General features: G+C 45.7%; 1 protein-coding gene across 3 annotated transcripts in view; it reads left to right on the top strand.

Moving 5' to 3' along the window:
• Positions 1 to 15,793, top strand: part of LOC147116297 (uncharacterized) — a 29,917-nt gene extending 14,124 nt beyond the window's left edge. The window contains exons 4-10 of one of the 3 annotated variants that reach the window (XM_085991140.1): positions 3,248 to 3,298; positions 4,310 to 4,387; positions 4,491 to 4,547; positions 7,321 to 7,380; positions 11,813 to 11,871; positions 14,842 to 14,962; positions 15,210 to 15,793. In XM_085991140.1, the coding sequence (XP_085847266.1) occupies positions 3,248 to 3,298; positions 4,310 to 4,387; positions 4,491 to 4,547; positions 7,321 to 7,380; positions 11,813 to 11,871; positions 14,842 to 14,962; positions 15,210 to 15,284 (501 nt within the window). In that variant the 3' untranslated portion in view covers positions 15,285 to 15,793. The remainder of the gene's footprint in view (positions 1 to 3,247; positions 3,299 to 4,309; positions 4,388 to 4,490; positions 4,548 to 7,320; positions 7,381 to 11,812; positions 11,872 to 14,841; positions 14,963 to 15,209) is intronic. The other 2 variants (XM_085991141.1, XM_085991142.1) reach the window with 2 other exon arrangements.
• The last annotated feature ends 5,883 nt before the right edge of the window (positions 15,794 to 21,676 follow it).

The following is a 21,676-nucleotide window of genomic DNA, read 5'->3' as shown; positions in this document are numbered from 1 at the left end:
TTTGCAGTGGGGGGGGGGGGGGTCTCCCCACGACTTGCTGTCTATGAACCACAGACCAGACCCCCAGAACAATGGCACTAAGACCAGCAAACATCCAGGGAATACGGTTCAGGTCGATGACCCTTCATCAGAACTGACAAAGGGTCATCGACCTGAAACGTTAACTCTGTTTCTCTCTCTACAGATGTTGCCTGACCTGCTGAGTATTTCCAGCATTTTCTGTTTTTAATCCAGGGAATACTGCTTGACTACAAGCTGTGCCTTTGCTCCTTTGCATATAGTTATCACTGCCACATGTGGATAGTGCAAACGCAGCCAGGACACATGCAGAACGTTTTCAGCAGAGTGCAGAGCAGCACATTTAGGAGATGAAGTATTGGCCGTCATTACAACTGTGAAACTGACAGCAACTTGACTTCCGCACATGTGCAGTTAAACGCAGAAATCCAGAAGTTGCTGTCAGTCATTCTCTGCTCCTCCACAGGCTGCGCTGTTGAATTCCCTACAGACGGCAATCAATTGAAATCATTGAACTGACAAGAACTTTCCCTTTTACTCTGTAATATTGCTGTTAAAACCCCCCCAAAAAAGTTAAGCCTTGTTCAATGAAGTATAACTGGGTTTTTAAAGGTGTACTAAGTCATAATTACTGAACAACCTCTCTGGCCCTAAAGAAACTAATTTTATATTTGTGGAATGTCAAATGTTTCCATTATGATAAAAATGCCATGGCTTTTAACGGCCCAGAAATTCGGGTCGGAGGTTTCCCGCGGGTGCAAGCCCCCGACCTGCACTTACCTAGCGCGCCGGCCATTGAGCTGTGGGCCCGTGTGGGATTCTGATCCAGAGCCGCCTCCAACTGCCGGCGCGCAGTGCTTGCGTATCCCAGGGGCGCAGTTAGTTCGATGCGTCCCCTGGGATCACGTGGGCCATGGAGAGCCAATGGTAGCAGGGAATGCTTCATTCATAAGTTTGACAGGAAGAGCTGTCAAACCTATAAATACTATAAGCCCCAAAACATCACTGAAACTTCAAATAAAAATTTTTTTTTAATCACATTTTTAAAATAACTATAAATAACATGAAATAACTATTGTAAACAATAATTTAAATTTGAAAAAATTAATTAAATTTTCTAACGGGGCTAAAAATAAACGTAGCTTTCTTTAAAGTATTTAAAAATAATAAACCTGTGGGGAAAAATGTTTTAATTTTAATTAATTCACCACTTACCTTGTTAAAAGCAGGCCTTGTGCCTGCTTTTTTAAAGTGTAACTGCTGGAGACTTACACTCCCGGAAAAAAATACGTAAGTTCGATGCGCACGCGCTTCCTCTCCGGTGCACGCGTTCCACCTCTCAACCCCTTCTTTCAGGGGAACGGAAGTGCCGGTTTCCTGCACATGCGCAGTGCATGCACGAAACCGGCACTTACATTGGGCTTACGGGTGAGTACCCCATGCGTACTCACCCGTGGAGACCCGAATTTCTGGGCCAATATCTTTTAAAAGTTTGTCTATGATATTTCAGCTTCTACCTTAATCCCATGTGTATGTTCCAATCTTTATTTCAATCTCTGTAAAATTTATAAAAAGTGAAGGATAATCAGTTCTTTTTACTTCCTGGTTTGCTATCTGAGAATTCTTCAATGTGATTGGCTGCTTAGCCAACTTGATGACATCACGGTTGCTGGGCGCTGGAGATCCCCTAGAATTGGCGGCAGAATCAAATTAACCTTGGGAAAGGTGAAATCCACATCACAGAGATCGTTGTAGGCATCTTAAAGGTCAGCGGCGAACGCCATCACTTCACCACTGACTGCAAAATCCAGGCCATTGTGTTTAAAAGGATTGTAAATTTCTCTGATCGGGCACAAGCTCGGCTGGAATTACAGTGGTGCAGGAATCACACATGTTTCTGCAATAGCCTCATTTTAATATGATGGTTGAGCTCTAGGTGTGGAAAACCCCAGTGATTGGGAGATTGCCCATTGGGTGAGCAGGAAATTGTGTACGGCTGCAGGATTTTCAGATTGGGAAGGCAGCATCCTTGTAACCAAAACACACACCTGGCAGGAGTGAAGAGGGTGACCCGTTTCTCTGATGAGGGCATGGGAATTCTGCTGGGGGAAATGAGGCAAAGGGCCCTCTTAGGCAGTGAGAACCCACCACGACCCAACTAATCTTCAGCGGTAATGCATATAGACCACAGTAAATATGGAGCCATTAGCGACACAAAGGAAGTCAGTTGTAACATATAGACATGTAAGCTTAATGTTGAGAGTTTGCGCAGGAAAACCATTGTTCTTTTTGACCTTTTGAGAAAAGTAAAGTTTATAATCATTGTAAATATGCTGTTTCTACTGAGCACTGTTCATTTACCTGTTATGTTCACTAAATTTATCTTATTTATTATAGACCGAGCTGCAGGCTAATAAAAGTTTACCTTTTTCAGTCGGCATCTAAAGAGCTGAGAACTGTTCAGTCTGTGTATGTGTATAATACACCGGGAACTGTTCGGTCCGTGTATAATACACTGGGAACTGTTCGGTCCATGTATAATACACCAAGGACTGTTCGGTCTTTGTGTATAATACACCAGGAACTGTTCGGTCTGTGTATAATACATCAGGAACTGTTTGGTCTGTGTGTATAATACACCAGGAACTGTTCGGTCTGTGTATAATACACCGGGAACTGTTCGGTCCGTGTATAATACACCAAGGACTGTTCGGTCTGTGTATAATACACCTGGAACTGTTCGGTCCGTGTATAATACACCAGGAACTGTTTGGTCTGTGTATAATACATCAGGAACTGTTCGGTCTGTGTATAATACACCAGGAACTGTTCGGTCCGTGTATAATACACCAGGAACTGTTTGGTCTGTGTATAATACATCAGGAACTGTTCGGTCTGTGTATAATACATCAGGAACTGTTCGGTCTGTGTATAATACACCAGGAACTGTTCGGTCCGTGTATAATACACCAGGAACTGTTCGGTCTGTGTATAATACATCAGGAACTGTTTGGTCTGTGTGCATAATACACCGGGACCTGTTCGGTCTGTGTGTATAATAAACCAAGGACTGTTCGGTCCGTGTATAATACACCGGGAACTGTTCGGTTTTGTATAATACATCGGGACCTGTTCGGTCCGTGTATAATACACCGGGAACTGTTCGGTCCGTGTATAATACACTAGAAACTATTCAGTCTGTACATAATGTGTTTCAATTTCACTACAGGAGCAGCAAAAGGAGAGCCTCCTTGGCCAGTTCAGTTTCTACGAGCAGGAGGTAAGTCAGTGTCTGCTATTATCCATCCTCTACACTCTATTGCCCTCAGATTGCCTTTGTTATCGCACTATTCCACACTGTCCTGTACTCCCACTCTCTCCCCGCACTGTGTCCTGTACTCCCGCTCTCTCCCCGCGCTATGTCCTGTATTCCCGATCTCTCTCTGCACTGTGTCCTGTACTCCTGCTCTCTCCCCGCACTGTGCCCTGCGCTACATGGTGGCATTTATAGCGAAATTGTGATGTGTTATGTGAGAGGATATTGTTTAGTGTCTGACAACTGGACAGGTGAAGTTTCATTGGCATTTTTTGGAGGCAAATTGGATACACGTAGAATACTCTCAGCATTTTGTTGCACTGTCTACAAGACCACCTCCTCTTCATTGCCAGTGACCACATATAACACACCCTTGATGATGTTATCTGTACAACAGCCTTTTTAGTTCACTGTATTGTAATGATGGGTTGCTCAAGCTGGTGAGGAGGTCACTGGGCAGATACAATGGCCCTGATATTTACTGGGGTGGGATTTCCAAGCCGAAGCGAGGAGTTCTGGTCAGGAACCAGGAAGTTTTTAACAGGTTGCCCACGCGGAAGCCAGCCTGATTGACCAGCTTGGCTCCCTGTCTGGCGGGGAGCACTCCAAAAGGGGCGACAGCTAACGAGCAGTACTGGCAAGCAGTACCGTTCCATGCAGCAGGCTTTGCCTCCCTTTAGCTGCAGGGTTTCCCGAGGCCCGGGAAACCTGGCCAGTCAGTGTTAAAGCTGGAAGACAGATAAAATCTGAGGCACGCAGTCTCACTAAAATATTTAAATGAACAAACCATCTCCTGAGAGCGGGCTGGTCACCTGACCCTATCCTGCCTGCGTTAAAACCAGACGTGGGCGGGTTCGAGGCGAGCTGGGTTTGGGGTTGAGATTTTTTACATTTTAACATCCCACCTGACACAAACCCACTTGTTTTTGGAGGTTAAAATTACCCCCAATGTTTCTCATTCTTGTTTTAATCCAGATTGAGAAACTGGAGAATCAGAGATGTCAGCAGGAGCACATTGTCGAGGACATGATCAGTAAGGCAAAGTTCCTTCATGTAAGTTGCATTTCACTATGTGACAAATGGAGAGAGACAATAGCCGTGTTATTACAGAAATGTTTATAAAAAATACTCCTGGTGTCTGACATGTGTTTTACAGGAGGTGTTGGATGAAGCTAGAATACTATCTGAAGACAGAGATCACATCATAACTGTGGTAAAGTGCCTTGAATCTTTCCTCGGGATACACATTTCTGTGATAGACCCAGTCCAGGCAAAGCTGAGACTACTCACTCAGGCTCACTGCTCTGGTCACTGGGTTGTGGAGGTGGTGAAGAAACATAGATTGAGTCTGCTTACGGGCTGAGGTGATCCAACTGAGCAAGCTAAGTCAGGGGGCGGGGGGGTGTGGGGGAGGGGTATCTTCAGGCAGTTCTGTCTGGCTGTGCAAATTTCAGGTTAACTGTTGTTCCATCTGCCGGGGACGCACGTTTCCAGCTGGCCAATCCGTCGTCACACACCACACAGAACTGAAGCTGGCAAATCGAGTGGCACCGCATCAGGCCAGGCAGGTTAGATTTCTTATGTAGCCGACGGCTAGAGAGCTGTGTATTCACTGTCTGCTGCAGTTTTATCTTTTAAAAAGCACTTAAAGAGCTGATGAGCTCGGTGAGGAAGCATGTAGATCAGACAGAGTGCATAACTTCCTGACACTACCTAGTACTCCCAGCTCAGATTTAGCAGGATTTAAATGCTGGTTAGAACTCCATCAGGTCAAAATATATGTTGGATGCAGGGCAACGTTCCAGCTATTGTGCCCCTACAACGTGCATTAGCCTTAATCAGAAGAATTCCCCTCTTGCAGCAGTATAACTTTCTCATTTCCTACAGTTATTAACTAAGTATCAGGTTAGTCTGAATTGTACTGTTATTTCGGATTTCCAGCATCTGCAGTATTTTGCTATAGTACTGTAGCTAGGTTTGTTCTGTCAACTTACAATCACTTAAGAATTGGGGTTGAGACTGTCCCAAACTCAGCCCATTACCTCACACATACTTTTAGAAAAATCTTTAGCTATTATCCGTTGCTTGTTCAACTTACCTGAATCAGGGTTGGGCTACAGGTTCATACCATGGAGTCTCCATGTAAAGTTTAAATCCACATTTCTGTTATTTGCATTGATCTCTAATTGTTTGTTAACTTTTTTTATTCGTTCGTGGGACGTGGGCGTTGCTGGCTTGACCAGCATTTATTACCCATCCCTAATTGCCCTCAAGAAGGTGGAGGTGAGCTGTCTTCTTGAACCGCTGCAATCCATGTAGTGAAGCTACACCCACAGTGCTGTTAGGTAGGGAGTTCCAGGATTTCGACCCAGCGGCGATGAAGGAATGACGATATACAGGTAGACTATCCTTTATCCGAAAACCTCGGGACCAGCCGAGTTTCGGATAAAGGAGAATTTCGGATTTCGGAAGGTGGGTCGGCGGGGGTCCGCGCGGGGGGTCATGCGCACGACTTACGCTGAGCGTAATCAGTCGGGGTCGGCGGGGGTCGGGGCCGGCGGTGGTTGGGGCCGGCGGGGGGGGGGGGGGGGGCGGCGGTTGTCGGGGTCCGCGGGGGGGGTCGGCGGTTGTCGGGGTCCGCGGCTGGCGGGGTCCGCGGTTGTCGGGGCCCGCGGGGGGGGGGGGTCGGCGGTTGTCGGGGTCGGCGGCTGGCGGGGTCCGCGGGGGGGGTCGGCAGTTGTCGGGGCTGGCGGGGGGGTCGGTGGTTGGCGGGGTCCACGGGGGGGTCGGCGGTTGTCGGGGCTGGCGGGGTCCGCGGGGGGGTCGGCGGTTGGCGGGGTCGGCGGTTGGCCGTGCGCACGACTTACCCTTTATCCGAACTTCCGCAACCGGAGCCCTCTAAAAACCGAAGGTTTTTTCGTTCAGCGTAAGTCGTACGCACGACTTACGCTGAACGAAAAAACCTTCGGTTTTTAGAGGGTTTCGGTTTTCGGAAGTCCGGATAAAGGGTAGTCTACCTGTATTGCCAAGTCAGGATGGTGTCTGACTTGGAGGTGATGGTGTTCCCATGCGCCTGCTGCCCTTGTCCTTCTAGGCGGTAGAGGTCGCGGATTTGGGAGTTGTTGCTGAAGAAGCCTTGGCAAGTTGCTGCAGTGCATCTTGTAGATGATATGCACTGCAGCCACGGTGCGCTGGTGGTGGAGGGAGTGAATGTTTAAGGTGGTGGATGGGGTGTCACTAAAGCGGGCTGCTTTGTCCTGGATGGTATCGAGTTTCGAGTGTTATTGGAGCTGCACTCATCCAGGCAGATGGAGAGTATTCCATCACACTCCTGACTTATGCCTTGTAGATGGTGGAAAGGCTTTGGGGAATCAGGAGGTGAGTCACTCGCTGCAGAATACCCAGTTTCTGATCTGCTCTTGTAGCCACAGTATTTATGTGGCTGGTCAATGGTGACCCCCCTAGGATGTTGATGGTGGGATTCAATCATGGTAATGATGTTGAATGTCAACAGGCAGTGTAGTTAGACTCTTGTTGGATATAGTCATTGCCTGGTACTTGTGTGGAGCAAATGTTACTTGCCACTTATCAGCCCAAGCCTAAATGTCGTCCAGGTCTTGCTGCATGCGGGCACAGACTGCTTCATTATCTGAGGAGTTGCAAATGGAACTGAACACACTGCAATCATCAAAGAACATCCCCACTTCTGACCTTATGACGGAAGGATGGTCATTGTGTATTCTGACAGGATTTATCCACCTTTGAGATAACAGCATTAAGAACAGCCTTTTCCAAACCTCTCGGCCAAGAAAGAGGTTAAACCAGAATATTAGTGGAAATAGGATTAAGCTAAGTGGGATTTGAGGGCCAGGGTGCTAGAGCTCAGGAACATATGTGGTCCATGGGTCTGTGTGGCCAACCTTGTCCTGAACCCGGCTTCTCTTGATCAAGCCTTTCTCTCCATTGACATTTCTTGTTCCTTTCAGAAAAACCTGTACATTGATCAGCTGATGAACACACTTGAGGTGATGTTGGAATCAAACATGGTAGGTCAGAGCTCACTGTTGAATCCTAACCCTAATGTCTGTCTGAATAACAATCAGGTAAGCATGTAGAATTGCAGCTGTAGGTACTAGCACATTGAAAGGGCACTGCTTTAACAAGTTTCAGAGACAGCCATCCTGCTTTAGTGATATACAATGTCTATAGAACTAGAGGAGTTGTATATCTGACCAAGAATGTAGAAGACAGTCAAACCTACTGTAGGGTTTGAAAATCCACAACCACGTTTTATTGGAGCCCTCTAAGGGCAAGGTGACCAAAATTGGATTGCCCTATACAGTTTAAAACCAACATTTTCGGCCAATGCAGTGGTCCCGAAAAGCAGGCTGGGATATCTGATTACAGGGGACTGTGGCTCAGAAGCGAGCCATAGATGTCGGCCAATCGAAACAAAGTGCATTCTCAAAGGCCAATCAGGGGACTGAAGCAAGGATATGTGACTCACCCCTAATCGAGCTATGAGTACAGGCCATCATCACCTTAATCAACTCGGACTAGGGACAATAGTTTTGGGATCACTACAGTTAAGGGGTGGCCCAAAATAATCAAGTCCCAGGACTGAAACAATGGGACAGCAGACTTGGAGGAGCCGCTGTGCACTCAAAACAATACCCCTGCCCTCACACTTGTAAACACCAATTTAATTGGGCGCGAAGAGGCCGAAATGGAATTGGGTATAAAATACAGAACCAAGAGATTATTAAGAGCCAGAAGAAAGAGCAGGAGAGCGAGTTAAGAAGCTGAGGGAGACGAGCTGGGGCGAACTACCATCTAAAGAACTCCAACCACGCTGATGAGAAGATCCACCATCAGGCCCCAGACTCAATCGGCATACTGAAAGTTTACTCCGCTACCAGACGGCGCAACATCACCGCAAGAAACCGCACCGTATACCGACTCCCGTCCCGGGGACATCAACAAGAAGACACCAACGACCGAAGTGGCTGTGGAAGACGGCATTCACTCCCGCTATTTCGGGAGCCTTTTCCATCAAGCACAAACCAAGCAACAACCGCACTCAAAGTAGGCTGTGAGTATAATCCAAGGGCCTGCAACTGTCAGTCTAGTCTAGGTAGGAAAGTGGGTTGGTGGGATTGGACTTGGTAAAACAGTGTAAAACATTTTCGTTATGTCCGTTCTCTCCCATATTTTATTTATAGTTATAGAGTGTGTGTGTTTATTACGTTTGTGGTAGAACCAAATAAAATTGGTTGTCACCTGTTTTTTCCAAGGACTACTTGTCTCCGAGTGTCTATTTAAAGTGCATCGTTCTCCATCCAAATTCTGGAGTTAGAACCAGATAGGGGCATTAGGGCGCTGCGAACCCGCCAAACAAGGGAACAGCAGGCTAGGGAAAAAGAGAGGACTATAGGAGCCCTTGGGCTCAGGAGTACCCCGCAGATTAGGTATAAACTGTGCGGGTCGTCACCGTATTCTAGTCCTCCTCTATAAGCTGTTGTTCTCTATCTCCTTAGAGGGTGTTTAGTGACACCCGACCTGCAGGCTAACATAAGCTGCAAGGGTATAAAGGAGACAGAGGCCCAATATATTAACAGGCACTAAAGACCCCTGTAATTGGGCAGAGCAAAACCCCCTACACCACTGTTTCTAAATTAGTGGGATTACCAGAACAGGGTTAGTGAGGGAGTCAATCCAAAGGCTGGTGAATTTCTGATACAGCACACAAAGTGAGATTGTAGCTTTAGTGCTGAATTAGGGATAACTGGGTTCAGAATGTAATTGCAGCTATTCCAAAGAATTACTCAGGCAAGTTATGTAAATTGACAATCATTGTCCGAGCACTGTGGTTGGTCCATGAATACCAAGAGACCAATGATCTGACCTCTGACTGATAAATGGTACCCTCTTCTAATTGGTCTATTCCTAACATAGACCCATCAGCAACCAGTCAGATTAGAGATGCAGCATCTATTGGCTAACACCTTGCCTGCAGTCTGGTGCTCACATTGCTGCTGGATAGCTCTCTTCTAGCCTGCTAACAACTCCAGGCCTGGGCCTCCCTCTTACTCCGGGGCTGCAGTGACATATGTCCTGTTTTCCCAAAAGCTCTGCTCACACCCTAAGTCCTCCAGCTCCATTCTTAGCTGGATGCTTAGTTGGAGCAGAAAACTCAGGGAAGGTTGAAAAAGTGAGAGGTCTGACACAGAGGCCCAAGCAGGACTACCTGAGGTCCTGAAACTTTGCTGTTCCCAACCCTGATGAGCCTTCACGCTCCTGTTTTTCCACTGTGACTCCCACTTCCCAACACTTAATTGCTCCACTTTCCTGACTGGGCATCCCTCGCCATGGCCTGGGTTCCTGCGGTGACAAGAGAGGTGCAGTATCTCTCCACAGCATTTGACACAGTCAACAACTTCATCCTCCTCTGTCCCAACAAATCCAGCATATCTCTGGTAATGGCTTATCCCACCACCTTTGCACAAAAGCTGCGGTACACCTCAAGGCTCCATCCCGACTCCTTTTCCTCATCTACCCGATGTCCCTTGGTGACAACACTAGTAGGTATGGGGTCAGGTTTCACCAATAAGCTGACAAGACCCACAGCTTTACTTCTCCATCACCACCCTGCCACCAAGCTGCTGACAAAGTCCTGGACAATGCAAGAACTTACTTCAATTCAACATCGGTAAGTCCAAAGCCATTCTGACCCGGTCTCACCAAAAACTCCACACCTTGGTACTTAACTCCAAGGTTGAACCCAACTGTGTGAAACTCAATGTTCTATATGACCCAAGCTGAGCTTCAAACCCCACATTCTAACCACCACCTACACTGCCTTTTTCTACCTCTGCAACATTGGTGCCTCAGGTCTACCTCAACTCTGCTAAAACATTTATTTATGACTCAAGTACGCCGATGTTCTCCTTGCCAGACTCCTATGTTTAACACTTTACAAGTTCTAACATCTAAAACAACACCACCAAAAACCTATCACCCCTATCCTTGCCAATCTTCATAGGCTCCCAATCTCTCTACACATTAATTTCAAAACCTTTCAGTAGCCTTGCCCGCCATTCTGCACCTCTACAATTTCCTTCAGCACAATGTTCTACCCTTGCAGCTGTGGATTTTTTTGGCATCTCATTCGGTCAGAGTATTCAGCCATCCCAGCTTCACACTCTGGAATGTTTCTAAATCTCTTCACCTTGCTATCTCTCCTTCAAAACACACCTTAAAATCCACCTCTTCAGTACAGTACTGAGGGAATGCTGCACTGTCAGAAGGTGCCGTCTTTCGGATGAGACGTTAAAACTGATGCCGTCTACCCTCTCAGGTGGACGTTAAAGATCCCGTGTGTGGTAAACCACTTTTATCGTTCACTATCGTTACACTATGTTTATATCGTTACACTATGGTTATCACTGTTTACACTGTTGTATCACTACACAAGGTCACCTCTTGTCACGCTGTTATACCTGGGCTGACCACAGCTGACTCCGCCCATGGCTCCGCCTGCTTGCCCAGGTATAAAGGTGGTCGACTGGCTGGTATTCCTCCTTGTTGGACCCGATCACCCACGAGGGTGGGCTCTGTTATTTAGCCAATAAAAACCTATAGTTACTATCTTAACTCGTCGCTTTTCATTGGATGAATTGATAGGTATATCACCGTGTCACTATTCAAAGAAGAGAAGGAGAGTTCTAGCTAACACTTAGTCTACCAACAACATCCAAAAAATGAAATTACCTGGTAATTTATCTCATTGCTGTGTGTGAGGCCTTACAGTGCTCAAATTTGGCTGCCACATTTGACCACACTTCAAAAAGTACTTAATTGGCTGTGAAAGGTGCTATATAAATGCAAGTTTGTTTTCTTTCTTAAATCTTGTCCTGTCACCACTCCTAATCCATCTCCTATTATTGGCTGGTTGTTTTTGCCACTGTGAGGCATGTATTACATTAAAGATGCTATATTAGTGCAAATTGTAGTAGAGTGAGAGAAAATAGTAGGATTGGGTACAAGAGGCCACAGAGAGGGGGCCTGGAGGACCAAGGCCAGGAGTTAGTGGTGGGGAGTGAGGGTTGGGAAGGAAAGCAAGAAAGAAATTAGGAGTGATCCTGGGCACGGCTTCCAACTGGTAGAAATTCAGGGAGATCATGCTCCATAACCAGAAACAAGCAGGGCAGGCGATGAAAGACCTCTCTCCATCTACCAACACACACTCCCTCACCCTTGAGGTCTTAGTCATGCCTTTCTGGTCAAGAGAACCTCGCCCCATCAATCACCTAACCAGTTCCCACCCCAGAAGGAGTCAATGCTGTGGGAAATGAAGTAATGAACTACACTTAGGGTTAAGCAGGTCATCACTATTCTGCAGTGGCTCATTTTTCAAATAGATGCTCTATTGCACTGATCTACAGCAGCATTGATTTATCTCTACAACTTTTCCCATAGCACCTAAAAGATGAATACACTCATCTGCAGAAAGAACTCAAAAGCTTGAAAATAACACAGTGAGTATCTAACCCACAGCCAGTGCACGATTTTGTGTAGGCTGCAACATACACTGCATGTCATTTTTTTGTTGAACAGAAGTGATTAATGTAATTGCACTGCGCTGGTTCCCACCGTTTCTAGTCCAACTGCAACATTAAGAATATCATAATGACATAAAAGGCATCAGGAAAATCACTCTCACCAAACACACTGTAAATAAACCAGAGTCTGCATAACAATGCACGAGCTCAGAGTTACATGAACTGCAGGGAGACAATCTGCTTCAGGAAACAAGAATGCTGCTAAAGCAAGGGTGCTGACCTAGTGTGCAATAATCGAGACTAGACATCATCCCTCAATTGCAACTTTCTCCAGTACACGCCTCACTCTCAGCTACTCCGCATCTCTCACCATAATACATTCTCTCATGTACTATTCATAAATCTGATCTACCCAGTGTTAAAATAAGGGGTTGGGTACATCTGTGTAACAGTTACAGAGAGCATAGGGTTTACTAGAATGTTACACTGCGGGGGGCTGGAACACTCTGTAGTATATATTACTTCTCTCCCTCCCCTTCCCAATTATAACACTAATATAAGTCTCCCTTTAACGCTGTTTGATTGCTTGCTGATTACAGCACCTTTAATAATAATAGAAACTATAATTCCCACAGAAGGATATTGTCCCTTTAAGAGTTTCTGTTGCATGGTGAGTTCCTATTTTGTATTTGGAGGTTGTACTTCATTCAGAATCTATGTTTGGCAATATAATGTTTTGCATAGTTCACAGACCGTGTTGGGGAGGAAAGGGCTTGACCACTTTAGTACAGAAATAATTACACAGTGCTGCGAATTTGTCTAACAAATGGGACAACTTTTCATTGTCACTGCCTGGGCAATAATCTGGTGGAGCCGATCGCCCAGCCTTTATAGAACCCATCTGTTGATTTCAATGAAATGAAAACTCGGCAGATTTTATAAAGTGCGGGCGATCCTCTCCATCAGATTACCACGCAGCAGTGAAGACAAAAATCTACCCGTGTTTTTAAATCAATTTAAACATTATGTATAAAAATATACATTAAAAAACCTTGCATCTGCATGCAATTCCTGTCAACATTTTTCCCATTATAAATTCCTATCTCCACATTTAGAATGGAAACTGCCCGTGTAAACTTGTCACGCTGTAATTACACCCTCCCAGCAGTAGAGGCACTTCAGCACTACTACTAATGGGACAATGTAATTACATCACAAGTTTACATTATAAATGCAGACTTAGGAAGTTATAATGGAAATATAAAACTAAGGACAGAATGTATGACTTTAAAATGGTGCTTGAATTATGTCCGCACTCTGGTCCAATCATTCCCCACCCACTAACCCCACTTCACCTGAAGACTACAGGGCTTTCATTTCCCACGTGCAGCTCCATCTCAAATGGTAAGCAAAGCCTGTAACAATTGGGCCCCTCACTCTCCCTGCCTCTACTACCCCCCCCCCCACCCTCCTGCCAGGAGTGCACAAGTCAACACCACCTTCCCCCCCCCTCCCCGGCTGCTGATCCATACCCTGAGAAAAGCACTAGAGCCGCGTTGCCAGATGGGAGCTGGTTTTACACAGAGGGCACTTTAAAACAACTTAGTTTGTTCCTAAGGTTTCCCACAAACTGTTTTCCCAGCACTAAACTGTGGTGCTATATCTGAAGCATATTGTGTGCTTACACAGTAATTACCAACATAGAGCCACACTTACAGTAAAAGCACTTTAAATAACTAAAGTAATCTTCCAGTTCAGTGCTGTGGTAGCACTATGATAAAACATTTGTGTTGGGTGGGTGGGGGGAAGCAGGAGAACAAGTTCACAAAGGCTTACACAATTCTTCACCATCTCTCCACTTAAAATACTACAGTACCAGACCCCAACACTATCACATCCTAGGTCCTCCCCCCACCCAGTTTCACATCCTACCACTCAATCCTCTCATCTCTTCAACTGTCACAGATCCCTGCAGCCCTCTCTGCTGTATTTGCCACCCTATTTGTTCCCACAACAGCCCTGCCAGTAGTCCCACACAGCCACTTTCCCCAGAGTCCAGCAGCCCATCCACTGCTCCCAAATCCCACCATCCATTTCGGATTGCTCCCAGATCCGTTGCATCACTCCAGGTTCTGCAACCCCTCTGCCAATCTTATCATTCTCTGAAATTTCCATTCAAGACCACCCCACCCCCTGAACTGCTGCACCCAGCAGCCCCTTTCCCCCTCCTCCCTCTAGTCTTGCACTCAAGGACCCCTTTCCTAATACTCCAATACCCCCCTGCTCCTGCCCCTCTCGTCCCCTTGAAGTGCCCACCATCACTACCAAACATAACCTGCTATCCCCTATTTCAAACATCTTCCCTGCCACCTTACTCTGTATTGTCCTTTAAAAAAGACAAAACATAAAATTGAATACGTAAGGAAACAAAGATACAATTGCCACAGAAATATGGACATCATCACATAATACAACTGAAAATATTAGAAGCACTCCCATAACACTTTATAATAGAAATTAATTATTCAATTATAAGTCAGTGTTTTTTTTAACTGATAAAACATATCCATGAGCGATGCCACTGGAGATCAGCTTGTGCGTGTAAACAGAAGTCTCGCAGCTAACACACATTCAGACATTATACTTCAAGTGACAAAATAAAAGCCACGTGTTTCCTGATAGTTTTACTGATCTTGGGGAAGAGCCAGATGTACAAGTCACTGGCAATCTACAAACAAACAATTACTCTCCAGTGGACACCGAGGCTTTAAGGGGGACATGCTGCTTTATGCACAGCTCCACCTCAGCAGCAGAATAACCTATTGTGTGTTCCATGGCAATAATATTCCTGCCTTTATAAGCCAGTGTATCCTCCAACAGACAACTGTGATCAACATCACGAGATCCACTTTTTTCTTAACCTATTCTATTCCATTTCTATTTTAGTCTAAAAGGACTGGAACAATCCGCAGAGAATGAAGTGCAGCGAGAAACACCAAGAGTTTCCTCCTTCACCTTTTGTTTCCCGTTCCTTCACCGAAACAAAGCCAAGGCACCAAAGGACACGGTGAGCGAGTGGCCTCAAACTCAACGCTGTTCTAGGGGATGGGTTTTATGAGAAATCAGAATCAGCTTCATTAAGATCCTTTGCCAAAGTAATCTGGGTTAGTTATCAGGAAATGTGTGCAGTAACACACCTCCCTTCAAGAATACTATTTAACTGACTGTATTGAGAGTCACCACCTGCAGGTCCTGTAAGAAACAGCTGCAATTGTTTGACTTTTGTTCTACAATTTTCCCTTTCTCTCCTGAAGGCACTGACTCGTACTGGCCGAGCTCCACAGCCATCCTCCAGTACTTCACGCAAAGTGACAATTATTTATAGGTGAACCTCAACAGTAAGCATTGGCAGGCTATTTGACCTTTGAAGGATTCGCAGCAGAGGTTGATGCGGTCCTCACTTGACATCCACATTATGCACACTGCCAGCAGAGATTCCAGACCATGATTAGGAACACAGGAACAGCAGTCGGCCATTCAGCCCCTCAAGTCTGTTCCATCATTCAGTTAGATCATGAATAGAAACCTTGTTTAATTCTGCAAACTCTGAATCAGGTGCTGTGACTGATATGTGCTAACTGAACACAGCTGGGGGAATCAAACCTGGAACCTTCCTGGTCTGTGTGACTCATTCGATAAACACTGCCATCTGGAGAGCCAAAGTGGAGGCTTTTACACCAGATAAATAGGACAATAAAGCATGTCCTTTTATATTGTGACACTATGCTCTTTTTCACTTGCAGAGAGCTCACAGTTTGTGGTGCAAATGAAGATCGGACAGTTTTATTCTGTATTCCTTTCTATCCTTTGTTCTGTATTTTAAAACTTTTAAACCATGTTTCCTTTTCCCATGAAGACTTGTGTGTGTTTTTCTTTAAAAGGGAGCGTTGTCATTTTAAAAAAAACGTCAATCCTTTCAACCTTTTGAGTTTATTCACATGTCCTCCCACCAGAGGCTGAGGCTGTGCCACAAGTGCCCAGTGACTCTGCACATACTGTTCTATTTATTCATTCCCACATACTCTCTTTTGCTACCAGTTTTTAAGCAGCTCCCAGCAGCGGCAATAGGAACTTACAGTTGTAGAGAACAAAATTTAAGTCCTCAGGCTGCATTTCAGTACCACAAAACTGGGCCGTGCCACTGCAGCATGTGGGCTGTCAGTCCCAGGGCCTTTGCTCCACTCTGATGTAATGGGTGAAGCTGGCTAGAGGTCAGTGAATTTGCTCTCGGTGGTTGCTGCAAGCATATATTCATGTGCAGGTCCCCACTAATCTACAATAGACACCCCTCAGCACACAGCTTTGTATTGTTAAGCATAGTGAGCCGACTGGAACAGAAGTCCATTTCCTCTCCTCTTCCCTTCTCTGACCATGTTCAAGAAATACAGCATAAGACAATCTCCATTCAGTCATACATATTCTCCCTACACAGGACATTGCCTAGTATTTCAAAATAGAGATATTTCTACCTCTGGCTAATGTTTGTCCCTTGACCAACATTGCTGGGACGAACTGCCTGGTCATTGTCTTGTTACTGTTTGTGGGGGCTTTCTGTGCGTAGGTTGGTTGCCGCATTTCCTACATTGCAGCGGTGGCTGTGCTTGAAAAAGAGCTTTGTGACGTCCTGAGATCCTGAGGTGCCATCTTTTGGATGAGACACTAAAACTGAGGCCCTGGCTGCTTGGGATGTGTTAATATTTGCAGGAGATCCCGTTACTGAGGGGGGAGGGGGGCTGATTGCCGGCAGTTGACCCGGTTACCAGGGCGAGCTTTATGTGAGGCCTATGTTATTTCCTGAGTCCCTCAGTCAGTGCGTGTTGACTGGACTCTGCTCAGATTTTGCATTTTTCATTTATTTCCATGCAACAGATTTTTCCACTTGTGTCTGTTCCTAAGCGACAGACACAAACCGGAGGCTGTAATTTGCCTGAAGGAGCCTCACGCCACCTGAATTGAGACATACACTGATGTGATTGTGTGATGGGGGGAGGGGCTCAATATCTGCTCTCTAGAAGAGTGAGTGTGTTCACAAAGTAAGTACATGAGGGAGAAAGGAACAGAAGGATATGTTACAAAACCAAAATACTGCAGATGATGGAAATCTGAAATAAAAACAGAAAATGCTAGAAATACTCAGGTCAGGCAGCATCTGTAGAGAGAGAAACAGAGTTAACGTTTCAGGTCGACCTGCGTGAGGTACAAGCAGCGCGGCAACTTTAAAAGGAGGAGCGAGGCGAGGCTTACCAATTCAACAGCAGGGGAGAGAGGTAAAAAGTAATCAAAGTGTGACGTCACCAGGAAGCAGGTAAGTGATTGGTTGGTGAGTATTTCTCTCTTTTTTTAAACTTTAACTCTGGTTTATAGTTTCTAAGGTCTCTCTAGTGTAGCAGGGACTGTTGGTAAACCAGTTAACTGTAGTGGAATTAGTGGGATTGATTAATTAATTGAATTTAAATTAAATCAAAGGGCAAGTCATGGCAGGACAGCCGGGCCCCGTGATCTGCTCCTCCTGCGATATGTGGGAACTCAGGGACACTTCCTGTGTCCCTGACAACTACATGTGCAGGAAGTGCATCCAGCTGCAGCTACTGACAGGGCGCTGGAGCTGCGATTGGATACATACTGGAGCGTTCACGATGCTCAGGACATCGTGAATAGCACATTTACGGAGTTGGACACACCGCAGGTAGAGGTTGGACAGGAAGAAAGGGAACGGGTGACCAACAGGCAGAGTACTAGGTGCAGGCAGGTAGTGCAGGGGTCCCCTGTGGCCATCCCCCTCCAACAGATACACCACTTTGAGTACTGTTGGGGGGGGGATGGCTTATCAGAGGAAGGCAGCAGCAGCCAACTTCCTGGCACCAGGGGTGGCTCTGCTGCACAGAATGGGAGGAAAGAGGGGTAGAGCTATAGTAATAGGGGATTCAATTGTAAGGGGAATAGATAGGCGTTTCTGCAGCCGCAAACGAGACTCCAGGATGGTGTGTTGCCTCCCTGGTGCAAGGGTCAAGGATGTCTCCAAGCGGCTGCAGAACATCTTGGAAGGGGAGGGTGAACAGCCAGTTGTCGTGGTGCATATAGGCACCAACGATATAGGTAAAAAGTGGGATGAGGGCCTAAAAGCGGAATATAGGGAGTTAGGAGATAAATTAAAAAACAGGACCTCAAAAGGTAGTAATCTCAGGATTGCTACCAGTGCCACGTGCTAGTCAGAGTAGAAATAGAAGGATACTTCAGATGAATACGTGGCTAGAGGAATGGTGCCAGGGGGAGGGATTCAAGTTCCTGGGACATTGGAACCGGTTCTGGGGGAGGTGGGACCAGTTCAAACCGGACGGTTTGCACCTGGGCAGGGCTGGAACCGATGTCCTAGGGGGAGTGTTTGCTAGTGCTGTGGGGGAGGGTTTAAACTAAAATGGCAGGGGGTTGGGAACCTGAGCAGGGAGACAGAGGAAAGGGAAACAAGGATAAAAGCAAAAGACAGAAAGGAGAAAAACAAAAGTGGCAGTCAGAGAAATCAACGGTTTAAATCCAACACACAAATAATAATTCTAATAGGTCTAAGAGCGTTAAAAAAACAAGCCTGAAGGCTGTGTGTCTTAATGCAAGGAGTATTTGTAATAAGGTGCATGAATTGGCTGCACAAATATAAGTAAACAGATACGATTTGGTTGGGATTACGGAAACGTGGCTTAAGGAAGGCCAGGACTGGGAACTCAACATCCAGGGGTATTCGATATTCAGGAAAGATAGGCAAAAAGGAAAGGGAGGTGGGGTAGCATTACTGGTTAAAGAAGGGATTAACACAATTGTAATGAAGGATATTAGCTCTGATGAGGTGGAATCTGTATGGGTAGAATTGAGAAATACTAAGGGGAAAAAAATGTTAGTGGGAGTGGTTTATAGACCTCCAAACAGTAAGGCGGAGGTTGGGGATGGCATTAAAAGGGAAATTAAAGAAGCGTGCAATAAGGGCACAGCAGTCATCATGGGTGACTTTAATCTACATATAGATTGGGCCAGCCAAATTAGTAACAATACTGTGGAGGAGGAATTCCTGGAGTGTTTACGGGATGGTTTCCTGGACCAATATGTCGAGGAACCAACCAGAGATCAGGCCATCTTAGACTGGGTATTATGTAACGAGAAAGGATTAATTAGCAATCTTGTTGTACGAGGCCCCTTGGGTCGGAGCGATCATAATATGACCGAATTCTTCATTAAGATGGAGAATGAAGTAGTTGACTCGGAGACTAGGGTCCTTAATTTAAATAAAGGAAACTACGATGGTCTGAGGAGCGAGTTGGGTAGGATTAATTGGGGAATGGCACTCAAAGGGTTGACAGTGGATAGGCAATGGCAAACATTCAAAGACCGAATGGATGAACTACAGAATTTGTTCATCCCAGTTTGGCATAAAAATTTAAAAAAAGTGACCCAACCGTGGCTAACAAGGGAAATTAGGGATAGCATAAGGTCCAAGGAGAGAGCATATAAATTGGCCAGAAAAAGCAATAATCCTGAGGATTGGGAGCAGTTTAGGATTCAACAAAGGAGGACAAAGGGATTAATTAAGAAAGGGAAAATAGAATATGAGAGTAAGCTTGCAGGGAACATAAAAACTGACTGTAAAAGCTTTTATAGATATGTGAAGAGAAAAAGATTGGTGAAGTCAAGCGTAGGTCCCTTGCAGTCAGAATCGGGGGAATTTATAATGGGGAACAAAGAAATGGCAGACCAACTAAATACATATTTTGGTTCTGTCTTCACAAAGGAGGACACAAATAACCTCCCAGAGATGCTGAGGAACATAGGGTCTGATAAAAGGGTGGAACTGAAAGAAATCAGTATTTGTAGGGAAATGGTGTTAGGAAAATTGATGGGACTGAAGGCTGATAAATCCCCAGGGCCTGATAATCTGCATCCCAGGGTACTTAAGGAAGTGGCCCTAGAAATAGATGATGCATTGCTGGTCATCTTCCAGAACTCGATAGACTCTGGAACGGTACCCATGGATTGGCGGGTAGCTAATGTTACCCCACTATTCAAAAAAGGTGGTACAGAAAAGGCGGGGAATTATAGACCGGTAAGCTTGACATCGGTAGTGGGGAAAATGCTAGAGTCCATTATAAAAGATGTAATAGCAGAGCACTTGGAAAGCAGTGACTGGATTGGACAAAGTCAACATGGATTTACAAAAGGTAAATCATGCTTGACTAATCTACTGGAATTTTTTGAGGATGTAACTGGTAAAATAGATAAGGGAGAACCAGTGGATGTGGTGTATTTGGACTTTCAGAAGGCTTTCGATAAGGTCCCGCATAAGAGATTAGTGTGCAAAATTAAGGCACATGGGATTGGGGGCAAGGTATTGACTTGGATAGAGAATTGGTTGGCAGACAGAAGGCAAAGAGTTGGAATAAACGGGTCATTTTCCAAGTGGCAGGCAGTGACTAGTGGGGTACCGCAAGGATCGGTCCTAGGACCCCAGCTGTTCACAATATATATTAATGATCTGGACGAGGGAATTGGATGTAATATCTCCAAATTTGCAGACGACACACAACTGGGTGGGAGGGTATGCTGTGAGGAGGATGTCGTGAAACTCCATTATGATTTGGACAGGTTGGGTGATTGGGCAGAAGCATGGCAAATGCACTATAATGTGGATAAATGTGAGGTTATCCACTTTGGTGGCAAAAACAGGAAGGCAGATTATTATTTGAATGGCAATAGATTGGGAGAAGGGGAAGTGCAACGAGACCTGGGTGTCCTTGTGCACCAGTCGCTGAAGGTAAGCATGCAGGTGCAGCAGGCGGTTAAGGCGGCAAATGGTGTGTTGGCCTTCGTAGCAAGAGGGTTCGAGTACAAGAACAAGGATGTCTTGCTGCAGTTGTACAGGGCCTTGGTGAGACCACACCTTGAGTATTGTGTGCAGTTTTGGTCGCCTTACCTGAGGAAGGACGTTCTTGCCATGGAAGGAGTGCAGCGAAGATTCACCAGGCGGATACCTGGGATGATGTATGAGGAGAGATTGTGTCGATTGGGCTTATATTCACTGGAGTTTAGAAGATTGAGAGGGGATCTCATCGGAACCTATAAAATTCTGTCAGGCCTGGACAGACTAGATGCAGGAAGGATGTTTCTGATGGCCGGGGAGTCCAGAACCAGGGGACATAGTCTAAGGATAAGGGGTAAGCCATTTAGGACTGAAATGAGGAGGAATTTCTTCACCCAGAGAGTGGTGAACCTGTGGAATTCTCTGCCACAGAGGGCGGTGGAGGCCAGTTCATTAAATATATTCAAGAAAGAGTTGGATATATTTCTTGAGGCTAAAGGGATCAAGGGATATGGGGAGAAGGCAGGGACAGGGTACTGAATTTGGATGATCAGCCATGATCTCATTGAATGGCGGAGCAGGCTCGAAGGGCCGAATGGCCTACTCCTGCTCCTATGTTTCTATGACCCTTCGTCAGAACTGAAAAAAGTTGGAGATGTAACAGATTTTTAAGTGTAGGGCAGGGAAAGGGGAAGGGGAGGAAAGAACAAAAGGGAAGGTCTGCGATAGGATGGAAGGCAGGAGAGATTAAAAGACAAAAGGGATGATGGTGCAGGGCAAAAGGAGATGGTAATGGGACAAGTTAAGAAACAAAAGATGACTAGATGAAGTGTAAATGGCAATGGCTGAATGATCGACAGCTTCCATGTGAGAGAGAAAAAA

This window comes from Somniosus microcephalus, chromosome 6 (genome assembly GCF_052327205.1).
Source record: "Somniosus microcephalus isolate GS21.2 chromosome 6, FLI_Smic_1.0, whole genome shotgun sequence".
Taxonomy (NCBI): domain Eukaryota; kingdom Metazoa; phylum Chordata; class Chondrichthyes; order Squaliformes; family Somniosidae; genus Somniosus; species Somniosus microcephalus.
Note: the sequence above shows the minus strand (reverse complement) of the source record. Positions and strands in the feature narration are given on the sequence as shown.